The following is a 24,761-nucleotide window of genomic DNA, read 5'->3' on the forward strand; positions in this document are numbered from 1 at the left end:
CATTAAGGTTTTCCCTTTGAATGTCAAAAGCTTGCGGAACTGTAGTGGTTAAAGGGTTAAAATCTCAGCACATTACTTTTGTTAACTATTAGTTTTCATAATCCTCCCCCGTGGCTTCATGAAATTTCTGACTGCATTGGAAACTATTTCAAAATTGGTGGCCGTCTAGACCTGTTCTCAGATGGCCACTCAGTGCTGGGACAAAGCAAGGCTCTCCTAAAAAGTCTGCATTGAGAGAGACAGAGTTGTAGAAGTTCCACCTCAATTCCTGTCTGGGCTGATTTCTAATCTAGTTCCCTTCAGCGCTAGAGTACTGAAGTGATCCATTGCTAGACCAGAGAGCTGGGTTGGAGGACATTAGATGTGAAATGGTATGGTTAACACAGAACATAAAACAGCACACGCCCTTCGGCTCACTATGCTGCACTGACCTTTTAACCTCCTTTATATTCAATCTAACCCCTTCCTCCTTCCAGTTTTCTTTCATCCATGTGCCTATCTAAGAGTCTCGTAAATGTCCCAAATGTATCAGCTTCTACCACCACTCCTGACAATATGTTCCACCCTCCCACCACTCTCTCTGTTAAAAAATGCTCTGACATCCCCTACACTTTTCTCCAATCACCTTAAAATTATGCCCCTGATACTAGCCATTTCCACCATGGGTAAAAGGCACTGTTTGTTAACTCTGTGTCTCTTTTCATCTTATACACCTCTATCAAGTCACCTCTCACCTTCCTTTACTCCAGAGAGAAAAGCCCTAACTCGCTCAACCAAAATTTGTACCCGCCAATCTTTTGAGATTCATGTAGTTGAACCCCCCAGGCCCTCATGAATTCACCCTATCTGTGCAACTCATGACCTTATATACCTCACCCCTCACCATCTCTGTTCCAAGGAATAAAATCCTGTCATCATACCCCTCCCTGTAACTTCTTTCCTGCACTCTGCCCAGTTTATTACCATCATTCCCAGAGAAGGGTGATCAAAACTGTACACAATATTCCAAGTGTGGCCTCACCAACATCTTGTGTAGACACACCATGATCTCCGAACTTTTCTCAATGCTCTAATTGACTGACTGTTCTACAATATGGAATCCAGCTTCTTGGTTTTGGTGTCAAATTCTCAATTAACGTCGATGTCACCCCATTATTGGAAAGATATCCAGACTTTAGAATCAGAGTCAGTTTTAATATCACTGGCATATATCTGAAATTTGTTAACTTTTTGGCAGGAGTACAATTAAATAAATGAAAAATAAATATAGAGGGGAAAAAAACTGAGTTAAAGTATGTATACTGTATGTCTATTAAATAGTTAAGTTAAAATCAGTCATGCAAAATAAAAGTAGTGAGGTAGTTTTCATGCGTTCAATATCCAGGTAGGAATCAGATGGCAGAGGGGAAGAAGCTTCCTGAATCGTTGAGTGTGTGGTTTCAGGCTCCTGTACCTCCTCCCTGATGGCAGAGGGGAAGAAGCTGTTCCTGAATCACTGAGTGTGTGTCTTCAGGCTCCTGTACCTCCTCCCTGATGGCAGAGGGAAAGAAGCTGTTCCTGAATCGCTGAGTGTGTGGTTTCAGGCTCCTGTACCTCCTCCCTGATGGCAGAGGGGAAGAAGCTGTTCCTGAATCGCTGAGTGTGTGGTTTCAGGCTCCTGTACCTCCTCCCTGATGGCAGAGGGAAAGAAGCTGTTCCTGAATCATTGAGTGTGTGGTTTCAGGCTTCTGTACCTCCTCCCTGATGGTAACATTATGAAGAGGGCATGTCCTAAGTGGCGAGGATCCTTAATGATGGACGCTCCCTTCCTAACGTGCTGCTCCTTGAAGATGTCTTGGATACGACAGAGGCTAGTACCCATGATGGAGCTGAGTAACTTTACAAGTTCCTGCAACTTACTTCGGTCTTGTGCAGTGGCCCCCGCCCAGCACCAGGTGGTATGCAGCCAGACAGAATGCTCTCCATGGTATATTTGTAAAGAAGGTGCAGGCAAGGGTTAGCAGGAGGTTGCCTGGATTTGAGGGCCTGTGCTATAGTGAGAGGTTGGACAAAACTGGGTTGCTTTCCCTGCAGTGGCAGTAGCTGAGGGGAGACCTGATGGACGTTTAGGAGATACTTTATTATCTGCGCTGCCCAACAATTCCCGATTTAACCCTAGTCTAGTCACGGGACAATTTACAATGACCAATTAACTTAACAACTGGTATACCTTTGAAGTATTAGGAAACTGGAGCACCCAGAGGAAGCCCATGCGATCAGAGGGGAGAACATACAAATTCCTTACAGGCAGCGACAGGAATGAGAGGCATAGAAAGAGTAGATGGGCAATATGTTATTTCCCTGTGTTGACATGTGTAATACCAGAGAGCAAGCATTTAAGCTGAGAGGGGGTAATTTCAAAGGGGATGTGAGGGGCAATTGTTTTACACAGTGTGGTGGCTTCCAGGGGTGGAGATAGAGGCACATACATTAGAGTCTTTTCAGAGAGATGTAGATAGGCACATGAACGTGAGGAGAATGGAAGGATATCATTGTGTAGTCAGAAGAGAGTAGTTTAATTAGCTATTCGATTACCAATTTAATTGGTTCGGCACAACATCATGGGTTGAAGGGCCTGTTTTTCTGTGCTGAACTGTTCTATGCTCTAACCCACATTTTAATAGTTCAGCACTTCAACAAATTAATTATTGCACCAGGAACACATGGAGTTGATGGAGAAATCACACCGACTAAGCTTTTTAATTCATAAAATCTTCAATTATATAAAAGTTTCTTCAAGTCTGCAGCAGCTGATTGTAATCTGGGAGGAGTCCACTTGGCCCAGTGGCCCACTGGTGGCTCTTGGTCAGAACAGTATCCAGGGCTTTCATTGTTAATATATTGTCTGTTTAAAGTTGTAATTGCCCAGGGCACATTGTAAGCCTCCTGGGATAACTGACAGAGGTCTGAATTAACCAGAGCAGCAAAGTTTTTACAAATCTAACAAATTTGACTGTGGAAATTAAAATAAAGTTGAGGTTCAGATGGACACTCACCTCATTGGACTGAAACTTGACGTTAATGACAATGTTCCGAATGTTCTGCTTTAGCGTGCAGCCGTTATTCACTACTTCAGGGACCGGCTCCAAATCCCGCGGGAAGTTGTACTCCATCCACTCTTGCCAGGATCGGCGCTGCCGCTCCCCGGCTTTCTCCTCACAAAACTGGCGCATGCTCCCACGGAACTCATTCACCTCGGAATCAGGCACGCTGTCAAACTCGTGCAGGCCTGAAAAAGAAGGCAGAGACTTTGTCGTTGTTTGGAAGTGAATAAACCAGGAATCTGTCTGGTTGCATCACTGACTGGTATGGAAACACCAATGCCCAAGAAAGGAAGAGAGACACATCTGTACATGACATATATTTACATGTTGATATTTATTGTGTTTTTTTATTATTGTTTTCTTTACTCTATTGTGTTTTCTCTGTGCTGCATCGGATCTGGAGTAAAAATTATTTTGTCCTCCTTTACTCTTGTATACTGGAAATGACATTAAACAATCTGGAATTATAACCCCCTTCACATTTCATCAACAATCTTGGAAGACACTTTTTTTGTATTCACAGTGATATCTGTGACCCAACATCAAATCAAACAAATCGAGGTCCCTTTCCTTTACTGACTTGCGGAACCAACTTTGTAATCTGTTCACTGGAATGTTTCTTATGGGCTCCCTACTCTGTACGGCAATGTCAACGCATTGTCGAAACTAGGTGCAAACCAACGACTCCCATTCTGGCAGCCAAACCACAACTGCATTTCTTGCAAGCGAGAGCAGAAATCCTCGCACTTATTCCCGGAAGCTGCTCAAGAACATTTCTTACGATTTTGTGTCACAATAGTGAACTACAAGCAACAACTCCCCTTCCAGTAACAGATGATTCACAAGCAAAACTCTCCTTCTACAACGCTTAGGGAGTTCTTCAGAGGGAAGATACATTCCCGGGACAATACCTACAAATCCAACTTCATTCCAACACAACACAAAGTATTTTCCATCTTTATCTTCCCTCATCACTGAAAATGAATAAAATGAGCAATAAAGGCGATGGCATGGAATGGTGAATAGCCCGCAAAATTCAATTGGCTTGAGGGCACAGCCTCAGAATTTCTCACGCTTAGGTTTTTAGGTTGTAGGGATTTATTTTTGGGGATAGCGCAAAACGTTATGGGTCATTTTAGGGGCAGAGGCTAGGAGCAGTAAATGACCAGGTCTCTCTCTCCAGACGGAGGGCTGGTAATCTCTGAGTTTGGCGAGGCAATGAGGATTTATGAGGCCAGATAAATAAATACATAGTTAACAAGGAGGAGGAGATTCCATTCAATCCTTGAGCCTGTTCTATAATTCAAGAATATTGTGGCTGATAGGTGTAGCAACTAGCCATACCCCACCTGGTTATACCTGCAGTTAGCCTAAGTCGATCAATGTCACATTGAGTCATTGAACAGTACAGCACAGCAGCAGGCCTTTTGGCCCATCTAGTCCATGCTGAACCATGAAAACTGCCAAGTCCCATCAACCTGCCCCGGGACCATGGCCCTCCATACATCTACCATCTGTGTACATACACAAACTTCTCTTACATGTTGAAATTGAGCTTGCATCCACCACTTGTGCAAGCAGCTCACTCCACACTCTCACCACCCTCTGAGGGAAGAGGGTGCCCTTCATTTTCCCCTTAAACTTTTCAACTTTCACCCTTAACCAATGATCTCTGATTGTAGTCCCACTCAAACTCAGTGGAAAAAGCCTGCTTGCATTTACCCTATCTATACCCCTCATAATTTTGTATACCTCTATCAAATCTACTCTCAATCTTCTACATTCCAAGGAATAAAGTCCTAATCTATTCAATTGTTCCTTATAACTCAAGTCTTCTGGACTCAGCAACATCCTTGTAATTTTTCTCTGTATTCTTTCAACGTTTACTTATCTTTCCTGTAAGTAGGTGACCAAAACTGTACACAATACTCAAAATTAAGGCCCACCCATGCCTTATACAGCTTCAACATAACATCCCATCTCCTGTACTCAATGCCAAGCAAGAGAAAATCTGCAGATGCTGGCAATCCAAGCAACGCACACAAAATGCTGGAGGAACTCAGCAGGTCAGGCAGCATCGGTGGAAAAGAGTACAGTCAACGTTACAGGCTGAGAAAGTAAAGAAGTAAAGTGAAGTAAAGAGCTGGGAAGTTGATTGGTGACAGAGACACAGGACCGGAGAATGGGGAATTTGATAGGAGAGGGCAGAGGGCCGTGGAAGAAAGAAAAGGGGGAGGAGCACCGGAGGGAGGGGATCAGAAGTTAAGGAGATAAGGTGAGAGAAGGAAATGGAAATGGGGAATAGTGAAGTGGGGGTATTACAGGAAGCTCAAGAATACTTTGATTTGTGAAGGCATTAACAACCAATCCACAACAGTTCATCTCCATGAATTCCATTCTTTGTGTAGACATATTTTCCAACCTCATTTACAAAAATCTCTAATTCCTGTTCTCTCTTTTAGTGTTAGAGGTATAGAGGATTACAGCAGGCAAACAGGCTCTTTGGCCCAACAGGTCCAGACTAACCTATTTACACTAATCCTACATTAATCTTATTTTGCTATCCTTGTGTCACACAAAGGTGTATGGCAGCATAGCAGTTAGCATAACGCTTTACAGTGTCAGTATTTAGGGTTCAATTCCCACCACTGCCCGTACAGAGTTTGTATGTTCTCCCGGTGACAGTGTGCATTTCTTCCAGGTGCTCCGATTCCCTCCCACATTCCAAAGATGTCCAAGTTAGGGTCAGTGAGTTGTGGGCATGCTACGTTGGCACCAGGAGCGCTGGTGTCTCTTGCAGGCTGCCCCCAGCGCATCCTTGGACTGTGCTGTTGCAAACGACACATTTGACATGTTTCGATGCATATGTCGACAAATACAGCGAATCTTTAGTTCTGTACTTTCCTCACATTCCTATGAACACCACTGACCCATGGTGACTCACAGTGGCTGATTAACCCACTTGATTCTGTGACATGGGAAGAAACGGAAACATGCCGGGGAAACCACAGGGCGGATGTGCAAACTCCACACGGACAGTGCCTGTGGTAAGGATTGAACCCCGGTTTCAGACACTGAGAGGCTCTACCCACTGAGCCACTCTTCCACCCTCAATCTCCCCCAAGATTCCAATACCTGTGGCTCTGCTCCGCGGATCTTACCTTTGCCGATCAGAAGGCTGATCTGGGAGTTAATGAGCTTTTCTGCGCGGTCTCCTTCGCGGGCTACAAGCTTCAAGATGGGGAGAAACGGCCGGACGTCGCAGAGCCGCCTACGCTCATCCTCCAACTCCTCCTGCTCGGCTGTGAGGTTGATGCATGTGAAGACGTAGGCGTCGGGCTCATTCAAAGTGTGGAAAAGCGGCTGATGCTGGGCCTGCTGCCAAAGCAACTGCAGATGGAGGAGGCAACATGTTATTCCCGTCCTCGCTGTCTGAGACACATCGCGACAGAACAAACCCTAACCAAACCCTAACCAAACCCTATTTATTTATTTAGAGATACAGGGCGGAATAGACCCTTCTGGTCCAATGAACTGCACTGCCCAGCAACCCGCCTATTTAACCCGAGCCTAATCACGATACAAACTAACCTAATAACCCGTACATCCTGGAACTGTGGGAGAAAAGCAGAGCATCTGGAGGAAACCCACTCAGTCACGGGAAAAACGTACAAACGGGCACGAGGTTGATTCCTGGGATGGCGGGACTGTCATGTGTTATAAGATTGGAGCAACTGGGCTTGTATACACTGGAATTTAGAAGGATGAGAGGGGATCTGATTGAAACATATAAGATTATTAAGGGATTGGACACGCTAGAGACAGGAAACATGTTCCCAGTGTTGGGGGAGTCCAGAACCAGAGATCACAGTTTAAGAATAAGGGGTAGGCCATTTAGAACTGAGTTGAGGAAAAACTTTTTCACCCAGAGAGTTGTGGATCTATGGAATGCTCTACCTCAGAAGGCAGTGGAGGCCAATTCTCTGGATGCTTTCAAGAAAGAGTTAGATAGAGCTCTTAAAGATAGCAGAGTCAAGGGAGATGGGGAGAAGGCAGGAACGGGGATTGTGGATGATCAGCCATGATCACAGTGAATGGCGGTGCTGGCTCGAAGGGTTGAATGGTATACTCCTGCACCTATTGTCTATTGTCTAAACTCGTTGCAACTCCAGTCTCCAATACCCTGCTCTGGGCTAACGGCTGTGCCTCTGTGGTACCCATGTCTGTGCCAAGCACCATGCCAAAATAAACTAAATCTCATCTGCCTGAACATTACCCCGATCCCTCCATATTCACTTGACTCATGCAAGCACCACAGAAAGCATTCTGTCCGGATGCATCACTGCTCAGTACAGCAATTGCTCCGCACGTGACCGCGAGACTCCACAGGGAGCTGTGGTCACAGCGCACCTCGTCAGGAAAGCCAGCCTCTCTTCTATGGGCTCTGTCTATACATCTCACTACCTTGGTAAAGCGATCAATGTAATCACAGACCCCAGCCAATGCAGACAGTCTCTTTTCTCCCCTCTCCCATCGGGCAGAAGACACCAAACCCTGATAGCATGTACCGCGAGGCTCAAGGACAGCTTCTATCCTGCTGTTATCAGACTCCTCAAGGGACCTCTTTGACAAGATGGATTCTTGCCTTCCCAATCTGCCTCATTATGATCTTGCACTTTATCATTTAACTACACTGCACTTCATTTCAGTAGATTTTACAATTTATTCTGCATTGTTATTGTTTCACCTTATTCTGCCTCAATGCTCTGTGTAATGATTTGATCTGCATGAACAGTATGTAAGCTGCTGGCATTGCAACAATGATTAGACTTCAAACCTATTTTTTTTGACCAAGGAACACTTTAGGACATTTGAAACCCTTCTGTATTTAATATTGGATTGTGTTCCTCAGAAGGGAAGGTTAGGAGAGGTTGCAGGGTTTCTGGGAAGTAATTTAAGGCGGCAGGATAGAGATAGGTCTCTACCAAAGGAGATGTAAGGTGCTCAATCCCTCCGCTAGTCTGCAGGTTACCCTTGGGGAATGTGTAGCACCTACTTAGCCTCCCCACCCCGATTAGGGTCACATGAAGCCATGGGAGAAGGTGGTGGATGGTCGTATGAGCAGCCGGCACACATCACAAGTCCTGGTTATGCGACCACTGACACCAGGCAGACAATCTCTGAAGAGTATTGATAATGGCTGGGGTCACCCGTCTTGTAAAGGCACTGTCCAGAAGAAGGCAATGACAAACCACCTCTGTGCAATGATTTGCTAAAAACAATCCCAATCAAGACCATGATCATCCACGTCTTACTACGTGGGCCATAATAATGATGATGATAACACTAGACTGAGTTTCTTAGAGAGGGAGGACAGGAGAGTTTGCAGGGCTTCTGGGAAGTAATTTAAATGGACAAATTTCAATGCAGCTGAGGAAAAATTTAAAAAAAAGTAATTTTTCAATGCAAAGCCACATCTGCTACCTCCTCAGAGAAAGTATAGATTGTTAGAAATGAACATTAATAAAGACCAAAAGACATAGCAGCAGAATTAGGCTATTCAGCCCATCAAGTCTGTACTGCCAGACATCATGTAAATGGTAATATGTGCACAAAGGAATCAAAGATGGCTGTAATGGGCTTCAAATTAAACCTCAGGGGGGATAATGGTTGTGTTGAAAGCTTCAATCTGTCCTTTATCTCGTTACAAAACAATACCTTGTGCAATTAATACATTAGCTCTCTGATGGAATATTAGAATTTCTGTTGCATTTACAGGTATTGAGTATGCAATCCTTCCTCTACACTATTGCAGAGGAAGTTCCATACAAGTAGTTTATTCGGTGATGAAGCAATGGTTGTACATATTATGTAATGATGAACTTAATGCCCTGTAGACCTCTTGACTCAGAAAATTACAGCGATTACTTTCCAATTGAACAACAGCCTTACAGTGTCTTCAATTGGGAAGATCTACACAATTAGCCTCAGCGATCCTGTTCCTGCTCCCAAACCCCACTATGTCTAGATTGATGCAACCAGTTGCAAGTTACAACGACTTCAGTAAACTATCTTTCTGATCAACTGCCTCTCATCTGCTTGGTCTCTACAGCTCTGAAAAAAATTGTTTTCAGACACGTGGCTAATCTCCTTTTCAATCTGCTACTGACACACACACACACACTGCCTATAGATGATGGAAAGGCTTTGGGCTGTCAAGAGGGTGAGTCACTGCCCGGAGGTTACCCAGCCTCTGAACTCCTCTTGTAGACAGAGTAATGACGTGGCTGGTCCAGATGAGTTTTTGGTTAAGGGTGACACTTCAGAAAGTCATGGTGGGAGAACACAGTGACAATGATGCTGGTGAGTATTTTTCATTTTATATAACATGCACAAAAGGCTCGAGGAAATCAGCAGATCAGGCTGAACTGGTGCTGGCTGGCCTGATTTAATGTTACAGCCCAGTACATCGCAGGTAAAGGCCTTCCCACTACTGAGCACATCTACATGGAGTGTTGCCACAAGAAAGCAGCGTCCATCATCGAGGCACCCCCACCATGCAGGCCATGCTTCCTTCTTGCTGCCATCAGGAAGAAGGAACGGGTGCCTTAGATCCCACACCACCATGTTCAGGAACAGCTAATACCCTTCAACCATCAGGCTCCTGAACCGGCGTGGATAACTTCACTCACCTCAACACTGAACTGGTCCCACAACCTATGAACTCACTTCTAAGGTCTCTACAACTCACCTTCTCAGTATTATTTATTTACTTATTTTTGTATTTGGACAGTTTATCTTCTTTCTCACACTGGCTGCTTGTCTGTCTTTGTGTGTAGTTTTTCACTGATTCTATTGTATTTTTTTGTTCTACTGTGAATGCCTGCAAGAAAATTATTCTCAGTTGGTATAGACTATATGTACTTTGATAATAAATTTTCTTTGAGCTTTTTTTGATTTCCTCCACTATTTTGTGTATGTTGCTCAAATTTTCCAGCATCCACAGAATCTCTTGTGCTCAAATTTTTGGAAACAGAGGTTTAGGGAGTGGCTGTGGCACCTCGGCTAATCCCATCTACATAGCCAATGTGACAATGTTTTTCCCACCTTTTAAATCAGGTATCCTCTGGAACGTCCAAGAGGACCACAAAGTTGTCTTTGGGTTTGGAGGCTTGGGTGTCTCGATGACCCGGAGAGCTACATTGGCTGGAGTCAGGGCTCTATGCTTTGGTTCTTGATAAGGTCACCCATGCTAAACAGGTCAAAGGGTAGCGGCCAGACTAAGAGTGGACCACTGGTCCTCCGGGTTCTGGGTTCAGCTCAGGGCTTTCAACCCTGACTGGTAAATAAAATTGTTATGGAAGCAGCAATGAAGAATCCTACATCTGAGCGCGATGGTTTTCCTGCGACTCCACCTTGGACTTATGCGACTGATAGTATTGACAACCGAGTGACTGACATGATGAAGGAAGCCCTGAGCACCATCAGAGATGGAGGACCTTCATTGCTGGCCTGAACGCCGGCAGCCTCATAGGCAGTAGGTAGGTTGGATCTCCTGGAAATTGATTCACTTTTTATCAGCTCAAGGCCTTTCCAACATCTACAAGGTGCAAGTCTGGAACGTGCTAGAATATACTTGCCTGGAAGTGAGCAGCTCTAACTAGTTCAAAAAGTTCAACAGCACTCAGGACAAGGCTTGACCAGTGCTCCCTGCACCATTCTAAAAATTCATTCCCACCACTACAGCTCACTGTTCTAACAAAATACACTGCGTTACTTGACCAGGATACTCTGATCTCACTCTACAAATCTGAACTTCTATCCTCAGAAGGACAAGGATCAAAGTAAATATATGTCACCATATACAACCCTAAGATCTGATTTCTCGCGGGCATCCTCAATAAATCTATAGCATAATAACCATGGCAGAATCAATGAAAGAGCGCAACAACTTGGGCATTCAACCAGAGTGTGGAAGACAACAAGCTGTGCAAATACAAAAAGAGGAAACAATAAATAAATAGGCAATAAATATTGAGAACATGAGATGAAGAGTCCTTGAAAGTTTGTAGGGACATTTCAATGATGGGGCAAATGAAGTTGAGTGAAAGCATTCCCTTTGGTTCATGGGAATACCACTACCTCCCCGTATCTCTGCTAATCAGACAAAATGCTTTTCCACTGCCAACTCCCTCAGGAGTGAAGCTGGAAGGTGCTGAAACTCTTAACGTACAGCAGCATCAGCGGCGAGAGAGACAGAGATGCGTCCTTCTTCCATTCTGCTGACTCAGTTTCTCTCTCTCTCTGGCTGCTGCTTAACCTGCTGAGCAGTTCCAACATATTCTCATTTGTTTTTTTTCTCTCTGAGGAACCACAAGGTTCATGTTAGCATCTTAACCCCAGATTCCTGAAGGGAAATGGAAAGGAATTGTTGTCCTTTACGCATACCACCCATGACTTAAATATAAAAAAAAGTCTGCTGTCTAAGAACAGCATTACGTGATGTACAATATACTAGTCTGCTGTCTGAGAGATTATTCTGTCTTTTCTCTCTAAGGCCACAATTTCCTGTTAGCAAAACATCAGAGGTTAATTACTCGGTTAGGTACATTTGAGGTTTAGTAACGACCAACAATATGTCAATTAACTATTTTTCTGCCTTGCTTTCCTTTTTAAGGTATTATGCTGGTTGGATAATACAATGGATGTCTGAATTCCTGAGGATCATACCATAGCTCTGATTGTTTGGAACACCGAGTACAATGTTAGTTTTGAATTACGTGCCTTACATCCTGTGCTGGATAGCATCTATGCTCCCCTCTCCCATCAGGCAAAAGGTCTGAAAGTTTGAGGGCACATACCTCCAGGTTCAAGGACAGATTCCATCCCAGAAAATTTTCTCATCAGGACTTTAAAACATTAAGAGAATTACCAGAATTACCCTATACTTTAAAAGGAAAACCCAAAAGGCAAACAGAACACCTTCAGGTTTGAGAGGAAGCAGTAGAATTTTTCTTTCAATACCCATGCCAAATTGGCATAGACACATTGCTTTCATGACCGACTAACCTTTTTGATGAACTTAATTGTAGAACTACGAGGCACGCAGAAGTTCAAGTAAATCCCTGTCGGCAGCAAGAATTCAACCTCCACGTCCGGATTCTCATCCTCAGTCCAGAAATCCTGATGACAATGGATTCCTGGCGGCATTATGTCCCTTTCTCAGCTCCGCTCTTCCCTGTGACACAAAACGCAGAAGGTTTTTTTTTACAGAGAAAAAATACTGGCTCGCCCCCCAGACTCTAAAGATGATCCGAATGGCACAAGTCACACTGCGTACCAGCTAAAAAAAAACCCATCTGATATGTTGCATACAGAGCCATTTCTCGTCAACAACTAGCTCGATTTCACAATACAGTGACTGGGTGAGGTTCCACAACTGAATTGAAAAGGGAACTAAATAAAGTTGCACAGCAGATAAATGGCAGAGTAAAAGAGTGGCTTCAACTAGAGAGGGCCAGCATGGATGTGGGGCTGAATGGCCTCCTCCCATGCTGGATTTCAGATAAATAACCTGCCTGGTTGCAATATGGCCTAGATTGGAAACACCGATGCCCAAGCATGGGAAATCCTACAAAAAGTGGTGAACACGGTCCAGTCCATCACAGAAAAGCTTCCTTTGCTATTGAACACAAGGAGTGATGTTACAAGATAGCAGCATCGTTATTTAGGACCCGCACCATCCAGGCCATGCTCACTTCTCGCTGCTGCCATTCAGAACTGATTCCACAACCTATGGACTGACTTTCAAGGAGCCTATAACTTATATTCTCATTATTAGTGATTATTTTATTATTATTTCTTTGTATTGCACAATTTGTCTTCTTTGGCACAATGGTTGTTTTTTTTATGTTCTTTTATTTAGAGATATATCACAGAATAAGTCCCTCAGGCCCTTCAAGCCACACCACCAGCAACCCACCAATTTAACCTTAGCCTAATCACAAAACAACTTACAATGGCCAATTAACCTACTAACCCATACTTCTTCAGCTGTGGGAGAACAGAGTACCCAGAGGAAACCCATGGATTCCACAGGGAGGACATACCAGCTCCTTATAGAGGACGCCGGGATTGAACTCTGAACGCCAAAGCTCCGAGCTGTGATATTGTTTATCTTGGATTTTCATCTGCAGTTTCTTTTTATTGTTCATTCACTGTTGGATGTGCAGCAGCCATTTTAGGCCCAGCAATCACCCACTAGCAGCATTGTCTGACAATCTTTGCTTGTGTGTAGTTTTTAATTTGTTCTATTGTATTTCCTTGTTCTATTGTGAATACTCACAAGAAAGTGAATCCTAGGATAGTATGCAGTGGCAAATATGTACTTTGATAATAAATCTACTTTGAACAGAAATTTACTGGAATTGATTTACTTTTTTTTCTATATTTTCATATATTGCATTGTACTGCTGCCGCTAAGTTAACAAATTTCATGGCATTAAACTGGTTTCTGATTCTGGACTTTTGGAATAGATAAATGACACAGAAGAGGTGTGGAGGCCGAAGCATAGATCAGCCATCGTCATGTTGAAAGCGGGACAGGTTTGAAGGGCCGAGTGGCCTACTCCTCCTCTCGTTTTCTTCTTTTCCATGGATCTGGATATTGCTCGATCAAATACCTCGTGAAGTAAAGGAAAAGCGCATCGAGTATTCCAGAAGGTTCCTAATGTTGGATGAGTTGTCAGATATATAGGTGTGTAATGTCGGGAAACTGGAAGATGGTGGGTGGGGGATGTTTATAGAAGCACTCATACAGTTCAGGATTCTAACATATATTCTGTTTAATATTTATAACACACTTCCCTTATTTATGTATAGAAACCCTGGATTTCCCCCAGATGCAAGTGAAATTTAATACATTCTTTAAATAACTACCCATTCTGGTTTTTATGCAATTGGCAACAACAAACTTCTCCCTAGCTGTTATTTAAAGAAAATGACGATTTGCCATTCTACGTTCGGGAATTAAAGCCAAGTGTTTTCACAGTGGTTTTCCCCTAACTCCTCATTCCTGTCACTCAACTACCTCTCCCTCCCCTCCATCATCCACCCCATGGGTGGCATGGTAGTGCAGTCATGACAGTAATGCTTTACAATGCCAGGGACCTGGGCTCAATTATGCCAGAAGTTTGTATGTTCTCCCTGTGACTGTAACATTCGAGATGGTTTATTATGTGTCATCGAAACACAAAGTGAAATGCATTGTTTGCGTGCGAGCCACACTTACCACGCACAACAAAGCATACATTGCCAGTAACTGACATGAACTCAAGACCTGCGCAAAGTCATCAAGGCAGCGAAACAACGATACAGAGACAAAGTTTAGACTCAACTTTCTGCCAACACACGCAGCTTAAGGCAAGGCCTGCATGCCATCACAGACTTCACGGCTAAACGCAGTGGAGTTTCCAACATCGATGCTTTACTCCCAGACCAGCTAAACCCTTTTTATGCTCAATTCAATGTCACCCATACTAAGCGCCTGAGGAGACCCGCAGATGATATGACCAGTAGTTTGGTCATCTCTGAGGCCAAAGTACGCAGGTGTTTCTAACGGGTGGACAGTCGTGAGGCTGCGGGACCAGACGGCGTCCCAGGGTGAGTACTCAGGATGTGCACGGCACAACTGGCAGGTGTGTTTACAAACATTCTTAATCTCTCCCTCTCCCAGTGTAGAGTGCCCTCCTGCTTCAAAACATCCACCATTGTCCCTGTACCTAAAAAGACCAAGGCAACATATCGGAACGACTGGCGTCCTGTCGCACTCACCTCAATAATAAGCAAATGCTTTGAGAGGCTGGTCAAGGATTACATCTGCAGCTTGCTACCACCCACACTGGACCCCCTACAATTCCCCTACTGACACAACCGATTGACAGACGACGCAATAGCCACAGCTCTACACACCGTCCTTGCACATCTGGAGAAGAGGAATGCTTATGTGAGAATGCTGTTCTTGGACTACAGTTCAGCGTTCAGAATCAGAATCAGGTTTATTATCACTGGCATGTGACATGAAATTTGTTAATTCCCTAATTCCCTCCAGGCTCGACAAGAAGCTCAGAGACCTCGGCCTTCACTCTGCCCTGTGTAGCTGGATCCTGGACTTCCTGTCAGATTGCCGGCAGGTTGTAAGAGTGGGCTCCCTCTCCTCTGCCCCTCTGACCCTCAACACAGGTATCATCAGGACTGTGTACTAAGCCCCTCCTTTAACCCATGGCTGTGTTGCCACCCACAGCTCCAATCTGCTAATTAAATTTGCTGACAACACTATGCTGATTGGCCTAACCTCAAATAATGAGGCAGTCGACAGAGAGGAAGTCATCACCCTGACACAGGGTGTCAAGAAAACAACCCCTCCCTCAATGTTACAAAACCAAAGGAGCTGGTTGTGGATTACAGGAGGAATGGAGACAGGCTAACACCTATTGACAACAATGGATCTGGGGTTGAGAGGGTGAACAGCTTTAAGTTCCTTGACATAAACAGAACTGAGGAGCTCACGTGGTCTGTACATACTGGCTGTGTGGTGAGAAAGGCACAACAGCGCCTATTTCACCTCAGACTTGAAGAAGGTTGGTATGGGCCCCCCAGATTCTAAGAACTTTCTCCAGGGGCACAATTGAGAGCATCCTGACTGGCTGCATCACTGCCGGATATGGGAACTGTACTTCCCTCAGTCGCAGGACTCTGCAGAGAGTGGTGCGGACAGCCCAGCGCATCTGTAGATGCAAACTTCCCACTATTCAGGACATTTACAAAGACAAGTGTGTAAAAAGGGCCCAAAGGATCATTGGGGATCCAAGGCACCCCAACCACACACTATTCCAGCTGCTACCATCCAGGAAATGCTACTGCAGCCCAAAATCCAGGACCAACAGGCTCTGGGACAGCTCCTTCCACCAGGCCATCAGACTGCTTAATTCAGGCTGTCGCAACTGTATTTCTATGTTATATTGACTATCCTGCTGTGCATACTATTTATTATAAATCACTATAAATTGCACATTGCACATTCAAACGAGGATGTAACGTAAAGATTTTTACTCGTGTATACTAAGGATGTAAGTAATAAAGTCAATTCAATTCACTGCTTGCAATAACAAGCCACACACCCAATGGCGCCAGCACAGCATGCCCCTTAATACTCAGCAGGTCAATGTAGAACACAAAGAGCACGGGCAACAGCAAAACAAGCCCCTTCCCTCCCTCCCTTGCTCCCTCGTACTGTAGAGTCTGACAGTATCACAGAGCTTTTGGCCTATCAGTGTGCCAGTTCACACACCACCAGGCTCAAGGACTGTTTCTATTCTGCTTATATCATAAGATTATTGAATGTTTTCTGAGTACAAGATGGACTCTTGACCGCAGAGTTGACCTCACTGTGACCTTGACCTTGCTGTCCATCTACACTGCACTTTCTCTGAAAAAATGTTAACACTTTATTCTGCACTCTTATCGTTTTATCTTGTACTACCTCAATGGACTATGAACAGCATGCAAGACAAGTTTTTCACTCATACATATGACCATAACATACCAGTTTACCACCCCTCCCCCAATATTACCTGAAATTCATTCTCCCCAGTATGCCCATCAACTCTCTCCTGAGATTCCACTACTCCCCTACACATTAAGCTCTTGACAGTAACTTAAGCCACCAACCCTCTCATGAGACTTAGGAACAAAATTAGGCCGTTCAGCCTAACAAGTCCACTCTGCCATTCGATAATTGCTGATTTATTTTCCCCTTCAACCCCATTCTTCCACCTTCTCCCAGTAACCTTTCACCTTGCTCATCAAGAACCTATTAACCTCTGCTTTAAACACACCCAGTGACTTGGCCTCCACAGCCGACTGTGACAATGAATTTCACAGCCAATTCCTCTGGATAAAGAAATGTCTTCTCTACCTAGGTCTTCCAAAACTTCTATTTATTTGTTTATTGAGATACAGAGTGGAATAGTTCCTTCCTGCCCTTCAAGCCATGCCTTCCAGCAATCCCCAATTTAACAGCCTAATTATATGTGGTGGTGGCATCGGTCTCGAGGAACCATGGATCTGCGCCTGGAGTTTCCAGGGCGCAGGCCTGGGCAGGGTTGTATGGGAGACCGGCAGTTGCCCATGCTGCAAGTCTCCCCTCTCCACGCCACCGATGTTGTCCAAGGGAAGGGCACTAGGACCCATGCAGCTTGGCACCGGTGACGTCGCAGAGCAATGTGTTGTTAAGTGCCTTGCTCAAGGACACAACACGCTGCCTCAGCTGAGGCTTGAACCAGTGACCTTCAGGTTACTAGTCTGATGCCTTGCCCACTAGGCACGCACCAACCTTAGCCTAATTATGAGACAATTTACAATGACCAATTAAACTGCCAACTGGCACGTCTTTGGACTGCGGGAGGAAACCGGAGCACCCAGAGGAAACCTACGCGGTCACGGGGAGAACCTACAAACTCCTCACATTCAGGGGTGGGAATGCCATTGGTTTCAATGAGATCCCTCCCTCATTCTTCTAAAACTCCAGTGAGTACAGGCCTAGAGCCATCAAACGCTCTTTATATATTAACGCTTTCAGTCCCGTCTCTGCGGGTTGCTAAGGATAAAAGTTCCCTTCCCAGGACAGCAGGTTTTTGGAGTACTTGGCCCTAGAAAGCCGAGATTTTATTCAAGGCTCAGATTTTTCCTGAGGTTTTGGATTAAAGGAATCAAGGAGGATCGATGGAAAAGCAGATGAGACTCTGGATCTGCCATGGTCTTATATGGTAGATCAGGCTTGAGAGATTGTTGGGCTGTTTCAAAGGGACGTTCTTTGGAATGGAGATGAGGAGGAAATTTTTTAGCCAGTGGCTGGTAAATCTGTGGAATTTGTTCCCACAGGCAGCTGTGGAGGCCAAGTCATTGGGTACATTTAAAGCAGGGGTTGATCAGTTCTTGATTAGTTTGAAGGGTTGTGGGAGAAGGCAGATTGGGGTTCAGAGGGAAATGGATCAGTCATGATGATACAGTGGAGCAGATTCAATGGATAAAATGGCCTAATTCTGCTCCTATATCTTATGGTCTCTTAAAAGCCCCAACGAACCTGCTTCTACCACCATCCCTGGCAGGGCGTTCCACACACCTATCACTCTCTGTGAGAAAAATAACTTACCTCTGACATCCCTCCTATACTTTCCTCCAATCGCCTTTAAGTTACGCTGTCTGGTGTTAGCCTTTTCTGCCTTGGGAAAAAAAGACTATGGCTATCCATTTGATCTCTATGCAGATGTTTTCATAATTAGGCTAAGTGCGCATTTGGATTCAGACGACAACTCCCACTTCTTTCCACTAAAGAGTAACTAAAAAACCGCACAAACTGGTAGGTGGTGCATTTGTTATTTTGTTTAAGTACTCGGCAAGTCTTTCAAAGTGTAACTAAACGCTGAAGGGGAAACAGGCCATGCAGAAGGGGCTTTCCAAGTTGAAGAACTGAACCCTCCTTGCCTCTGTGCAGACACTCTGAGCTCTGGGCTTGTCGTGCATGTCAGTGAATGATTTGTGGTCTTATTATGGTTAGGATATGGGCGGAGGTCTAGGCAAACTGCAATAGCTTGCAAGCTGCTACAAGGAATCCTCTTAGAAAATGGCATTTGGGTTGGGCTGAGAGAAGACAGAGAAACATGGTTGTCTAACCAAGGCAAAGGCCTCAACTGCAGAGCTAACCAGCCACGTAAAACAGTGAGTGATCCGCGAAGGAATGACAGGAAGTAGTGTGTCACTGGGCTGGTCTGCTGGGTGTCCAATGTTACTTGACTAACATGGGTCCATCAGAAAGAAAGTACTAAATAAGGCCATCCGGCCTGACAAACCTGTGCCAGCTCAGTTATAAACACAAAAGAGAAATCCAGAGTAACACACACAAAATGCTGGAGGAACTCAGCAGGTCAGGCAGCATCTGGGGAAAGGAATGAACAGTCGACATTTTGGGATAAGAAACTTCATCAGGCGCTGCCCAATTACACCCAAGTGGCCAACCGACCTACTAACCCGCACATCTTTGGAACATGGGAGGAAACCGGAGTAGCAGGAGGGAAACCCATGCAGTCACAGGGAGAACAGACAGATAGAAAAACCTACAGCACAATACAGGCCCTTCGGCCCACAAACCCCTTACAAAAGAAGGTGGCAGGAATTGAACCCAGCTCACTGGCGCTATAATAGCGGTACACTAAACACAACGCTACCATGCCCCTTTCCAGCATTTTGTGCAGAACGTCTTGTGTTGTTGAGGAAGAGTTCAGCAATTTGGGCGCTGCAGATTGGAAATGAGAAAGACAAGAAATGACTTCATTGGAGAATTGATTTTGAGGGGGATAGACTGAGTGGACACTGATGGGATATTTGCCCTTGTGGGGAAATCTAGAACTAGGGGACCATCATTTCAAACTGAATGGTGTCCCACATGTAACAAGGAACATCCTCTGAAGAACCTTTTGGATTCTCTTCACCAGGGAGTCATGGGAGGACCAGCTACTGAATAAATTCATGTTCAACGCGAACTCATTTAGAGAGGACTAGAATATAAAAGCAAGGATGTGATGTTGAAGCTTTATAAGGCATTGGTCAGACCGCATTTGGAGTATCGTGAACAGTTTTGGGCCCCTTATCTAATAAAGGATGTGCTGTTCTTGGAGAGGGTCTGGAGGAGGTTCCGAGAATCATGGCAGGAATGAAAAGGTTAAAGCATGAGGAGCATTTGGGCTCTGGGCCTGTACTCACTGGTTTTAAAATAATGGGGAGGTGGGGTCTCATTGAAACCTTTTGAATACTGGAAGACCTAAATATACTGGATGTGCAGTGAGGGAGTCTAGGACTAGAGGGCACAGCCTCAGAATGGGGGGGGGGGGGGTGGCGTCCATTTAGAACAGAGCATAGGAGGAATTTCCTTAGCCAGTGGTGGTGAATTGTGGAATTCACTGCCACAGATAGCAGTAGGGGCCAAGTCATTGATTATATTTAAAGCAGAAGTTAATAGATTCTTTATTAGCAAGCGCATCAAAGAGAAGAAGGCAGGAGATTGGGCTTGAGAGAGATAATAAATCAGCCATGATGAAATGGCAGAGTGGACTTGATGGGCCGAATGGCCTAATGGTGCTCCTCTGCCCTATAGTGTCAAGGACTGATTTCTGACCTAGTGGGCAGTTAATGGTTGTGTGGAACAGGCAGGAAAGTAGAGTTATGTTTAAGATTGCATCAGCCTTGGTTTTGTGAAGAGGCAGTGGCAAGTGGCAGATGGGAACTCAAGGCCAGACAGTAGAACCAGGCATGGTAACCCCAGCACGTTGTTCTCTGCCTCAGAAATATCAACGCAATGGGAGTAAGAGGCAGGGTACAAATTGTCTGACACCGCTACTTTCACGTTTCGTGCTGTTGACCAGGAATAAATCTCTTGTCAAACACTTTCAATACTTATCAAAATACTCATAAAATAACGTTCTCAAACTGATTAGACAACTAATTGAAGGGAATTTTTTCCACAACCAGTTTTATAAACATAGAACAATGTTACAGCTCAGTGCAGACTTGAGGGGCCGAATGGTCTACTTCTGCACCTATTGTCTATTGTCTATAGTACAGGCCCTTCGGCCCACAATGTTGTGCTGACCTTTTAAGAATAATTTAACCCTTCCCTCCCACATAGCCTTCCATTTTTCTATCATCAATGTGCCTATCTAATAGTTTCTTAAATGCCCTTCCTAATGTATCTACTTCTACCACACACTCAGCACTCTCTGTGTAAAAAAGAACTCTTTCTGATATCCCCTCTATCTTTCTTCCAATCACCTTAAAAAATGATACCCCCTCATATTAGCCATTCCCGGGGAAGAAGTCTCCGGTGCCCACTCAATCTACGCCTCTTGTACATCTCTATCAAAACACCTCTCGTCCTCAAAGATGAGACTTCAAAACAGAACCTCAGGTTCACTTGCTCTGATATTTATTCAGATCTCTTGAATTTTGAGAGTTTAAAACATCGTGTTTGTTCTTCATTGCTGTGTGCTGGGCTTACAATTGTTTCTAATCTCTCAATGTGTGGGCAGACAATTTGTTGGTGAAAGTAACGCACGCTCAGCTGCTGGCGTAAGTATCATATTCCTATTTCCACTGACACCTTGATCTCTTCTCAGCAGTCACATAGTCAGAAGCATTTTAGCACCTTCCTTTCAGTATCTGGGGGACGGCGTCTGAAGGTCAGAAAAGGAAAGGCACCACATAGAAGATACTCTCTGATAGTTGACGGTTAACGTTATGGAAACTCCTGCCAAGGCATCTTCAACAAGAACATAATACTATCCAGGTCAAAGCTGCCTGCTTGACATTCGACCCACTTCACCCAATACATTCACTCTCACATGCTGTCAGTGCACTATCTGAAAAAAATGTACTGCAATTATTTGCCTAGCCAGGGGTGGCAAACTTCTTTGAGAATGGTTGCCCAAATTGCCAATAATCATCTAAAAATTATCTCGTGCGCCGTGGCAAATTTTAGCAGAGAACATCATCGATTAATCAATTAGTAACAATGATCACAGACTCCTGTGGAAAAATATCTCACTGCTCTCGGATAGTAAAAAAATCATCCTTTGGTTCATTTGGCAGTATAGATCGCGCAGTGGTTAGCATAACACTACTACAAGGATAGTGGAGCTGTTAGCATAACGCTATTTCAGTGATAGGGCAGAGGTTAGCGTAGTGCTATTACAGAGCAAGACTGGGGTTCAATTCCCTCTGCTGTCTGTTAAGGGTTTGTATGTTCTCCCTGTGACTACATGGGCTTCCTTCCCATAGTCCAAAGACCTAAACGTTAGGGTTGGTAAGCTCTGGGCAGGCTATGTTGGCGTCAGAAGTATGGCAGCACTTGTGGCTGCCCCCACCACATATTCAGACTGTGTTGGTCGTTGAAGCAAATTGTGCATTTTACTGACAAAGGGTCTCGGCCCGAAACCTCCACAGTGCTTCTCCCTATAGATGCTGCCTGGCCTGCTGTGTTCTACCAGCATTTTGTGTGTGTTGTTGTTCGTCGACAGTGCTTCTCCCTATAGATGCTGCCTGGCCTGCTGTGTTCCACCAGCATTTTGTGTGTGTTGTTTTTCGTCGACAGTGCTTCTCCCTATAGATGCTGCCTGGCCTGCTGTGTTCCACCAGCATTTTGTGTGTGTTGTTGTTCGTCGACAGTGCTTCTCCTTACAGATGCTGCCTGGCCTACTGTGTTCCACCAGCATTTTGTGTGTGGTGTTGTGTGCATTTTACTGTTGTTTTGATGTAAATATGACAAATATTTACAAATAAATAAATTTTAATCTTGATTAATGAATTAGTACAAACAAATATAGATTCCTATGAAAACACTCATGCCTTGTGCTAACAGAAATACTGCACCTGCCATTTTGGGGCACAAATGCTGTAGGTTCACCAGCTCTGGGCTGTTCCAACAGCATGTCCCAAACCCCTGAACTTCACCAGCCAGAAGGACGAGGCCAATGGCAGCTTGGCAACACCACCAGTTGTGGGTTCCCCTTCAAGCCACACACCATCCATTGCAACTTAGAGCTGTGTGCCTGCCCTCCCCTTGGGAGATTTGGATCATGCATGGTGGCATTGTCTATGGAAGGCCTCAGCCACTTATGCCAAAGCAGCTGTTACAGAACCAGAGCACTGCCACAGCCCGTGGGAGAGGATATGTTGTAGAGTACCAGGAAATGAGAGAGAGAATGAAACAGCATAAACCAGGCCCTTCACCCCAATCTGACCATGGTGCCTTCCTGAGCCAGTCCCATTTGCCCACGTTTGGCCCATATTCCTCTCCATCCTTCCTACCCATGTACCTGTTAAATGTTTCTTTTAAATGTTTCTACTGTACCGCCTTAACCACTTCCTCTGGCATATACCCATCACACTCTGCGTGAACAATTTGCCTCTCATGCCCCCTTTAAATCTTCCCCCACTCATCTTAAATCAATGTTCACAAATCCCCTACCCCAGGAAGACTAAAAACAGTGACCATCGACCTTTCGTATTCCCTTCGTGATTCAGGTACAGCTAAAAGGTCACCCCTCCAGCCACGTTCACTCCAAGGAAACAGTTCCGGTTATCCAGTAGTCTCCTTATGACTAAAGCCTCCTGGTTCTGACACCATCCTTATGCATCTTTTTTGGACTCTTTCCTGCTTAATCACATCCTTCCTATGGTAGGGCACGAAGGGGAAACTGAACGTTCAGCATCAGATTTATTATCACTGAAATACGTTGTGAAATCTGACGCTTTGCGGCAGCAGTACAATGAAATATATAAAATATACTATAAATTACAATAAGATATATATATATATATATAAAACCAGTCTGGCCATTATTCTCTGATCTCTCTCATTGACAAGATGCTTTGGCCACAGAACTGCCGCTCACTAGATTTTTTTTTGCTTTTCACAACATTCTCTGTAAACTCTAGAGACCGTTGTGCATGAAAATCCCAGGAGATCAGCAGTTTCCGAGATACTCAGACCACCCTGTCTGGCACCAACAACTATTCCACGGTCAAAGTCACTTGCATCACACTTCTTCCCCATCCTGATGTTTGGTCTGGACAACAACTGAGCCTCTTGACCGTGTCTGCATGCTTTTATGCATTGAGTTGCTGCCACACGATTAGATATTTGTATTAATGGGGTATACTGGGGCGCACCCTAATAGAGTGGTCACTCATTGTAGATGTAACGCTAAAGGGATCTGCACTAAACAGATTTTAGACTGTGCCCATTGGCACCAGGAATCCACACCAAAGAGATCCTCAAACTTCAATAAACAACCACCTCATACTCAAAGTCAAGAAAACCAAAGAACTGATTGTGGACTTTAGGACGGGCACGTAGGCACACTCTTCATTGAAGGGTCGGTGGTGGAAAGGGTGAGCAGTTTCATGTTCCTGGGGTGTCAGCATCTCAGAGGATCTATTCTGAGTCCAACACAATGGATGCAGGTCCAGCAGTTAGTAGATCCGGTGAGTCATTGAAGACTCTTCCAGATGTACACTGGAAAACAATCTGTCTGGTTGCATCACAGTTTGATTTGATCCATTGCAGAGGAACGCACAAAGCTACAGAGAGTGATGGACTCAGCTAGTTCCAATATGGGTACAGCTCTCCTCACCAAGGACATTTACCAGAAACGATGTTTCAGTAAGGCAGCATCCATCATCAAGCCCATGACCCCTCCTCAATGCTGCCATCAGGCAAGTTGTACAGAACCTGAAGACCCACATGTCAAGGTTCAACAACAGCCTCTTCCCCACTGCCATCAGGTTAACTGAAAAACTCTAATTCTATCTCAGACTATGTTTCTTCAATCTCTCAATTTGCACCTTGTTGTGATGCTTATTTTGGATAAGTTTTCTCATTAAGTTATGTTTTATTTATGTTAATTTAAATTTATGTTAACTTGTGTGTGTAATGCACTGTGCTACAGATGCAAGGAGCTAATATTCATGTAATTTATCGGCCGTTCGTTATTTGTCTTGTCATATCTTGGGTAATCACGGTCATTGGTCATGATTGTTCTTGGCAAATTTTTTTTGACTGAAGTG

General features: G+C 44.5%; 1 protein-coding gene across 5 annotated transcripts in view; it reads right to left on the reverse strand.

Annotated features, from left to right (window-relative positions):
• Positions 1–24,761, reverse strand: part of pik3cd (phosphatidylinositol-4,5-bisphosphate 3-kinase, catalytic subunit delta) — a 248,283-nt gene that overhangs the window by 75,786 nt on the left and 147,736 nt on the right. For all 5 annotated transcript variants that reach the window (XM_059952278.1, XM_059952276.1, XM_059952277.1 and 2 more), the window contains 3 exons: positions 12,153–12,321; positions 6,245–6,473; positions 3,036–3,268 (listed from right to left, as the gene is read on the reverse strand). In XM_059952278.1, the coding sequence (XP_059808261.1) occupies positions 3,036–3,268; positions 6,245–6,473; positions 12,153–12,293 (603 nt within the window). In that variant the 5' untranslated portion in view covers positions 12,294–12,321. The remainder of the gene's footprint in view (positions 1–3,035; positions 3,269–6,244; positions 6,474–12,152; positions 12,322–24,761) is intronic.

This window comes from Hypanus sabinus, chromosome 27, assembly GCF_030144855.1.
Source record: "Hypanus sabinus isolate sHypSab1 chromosome 27, sHypSab1.hap1, whole genome shotgun sequence".
Taxonomy (NCBI): Eukaryota; Metazoa; Chordata; class Chondrichthyes; order Myliobatiformes; family Dasyatidae; genus Hypanus; species Hypanus sabinus.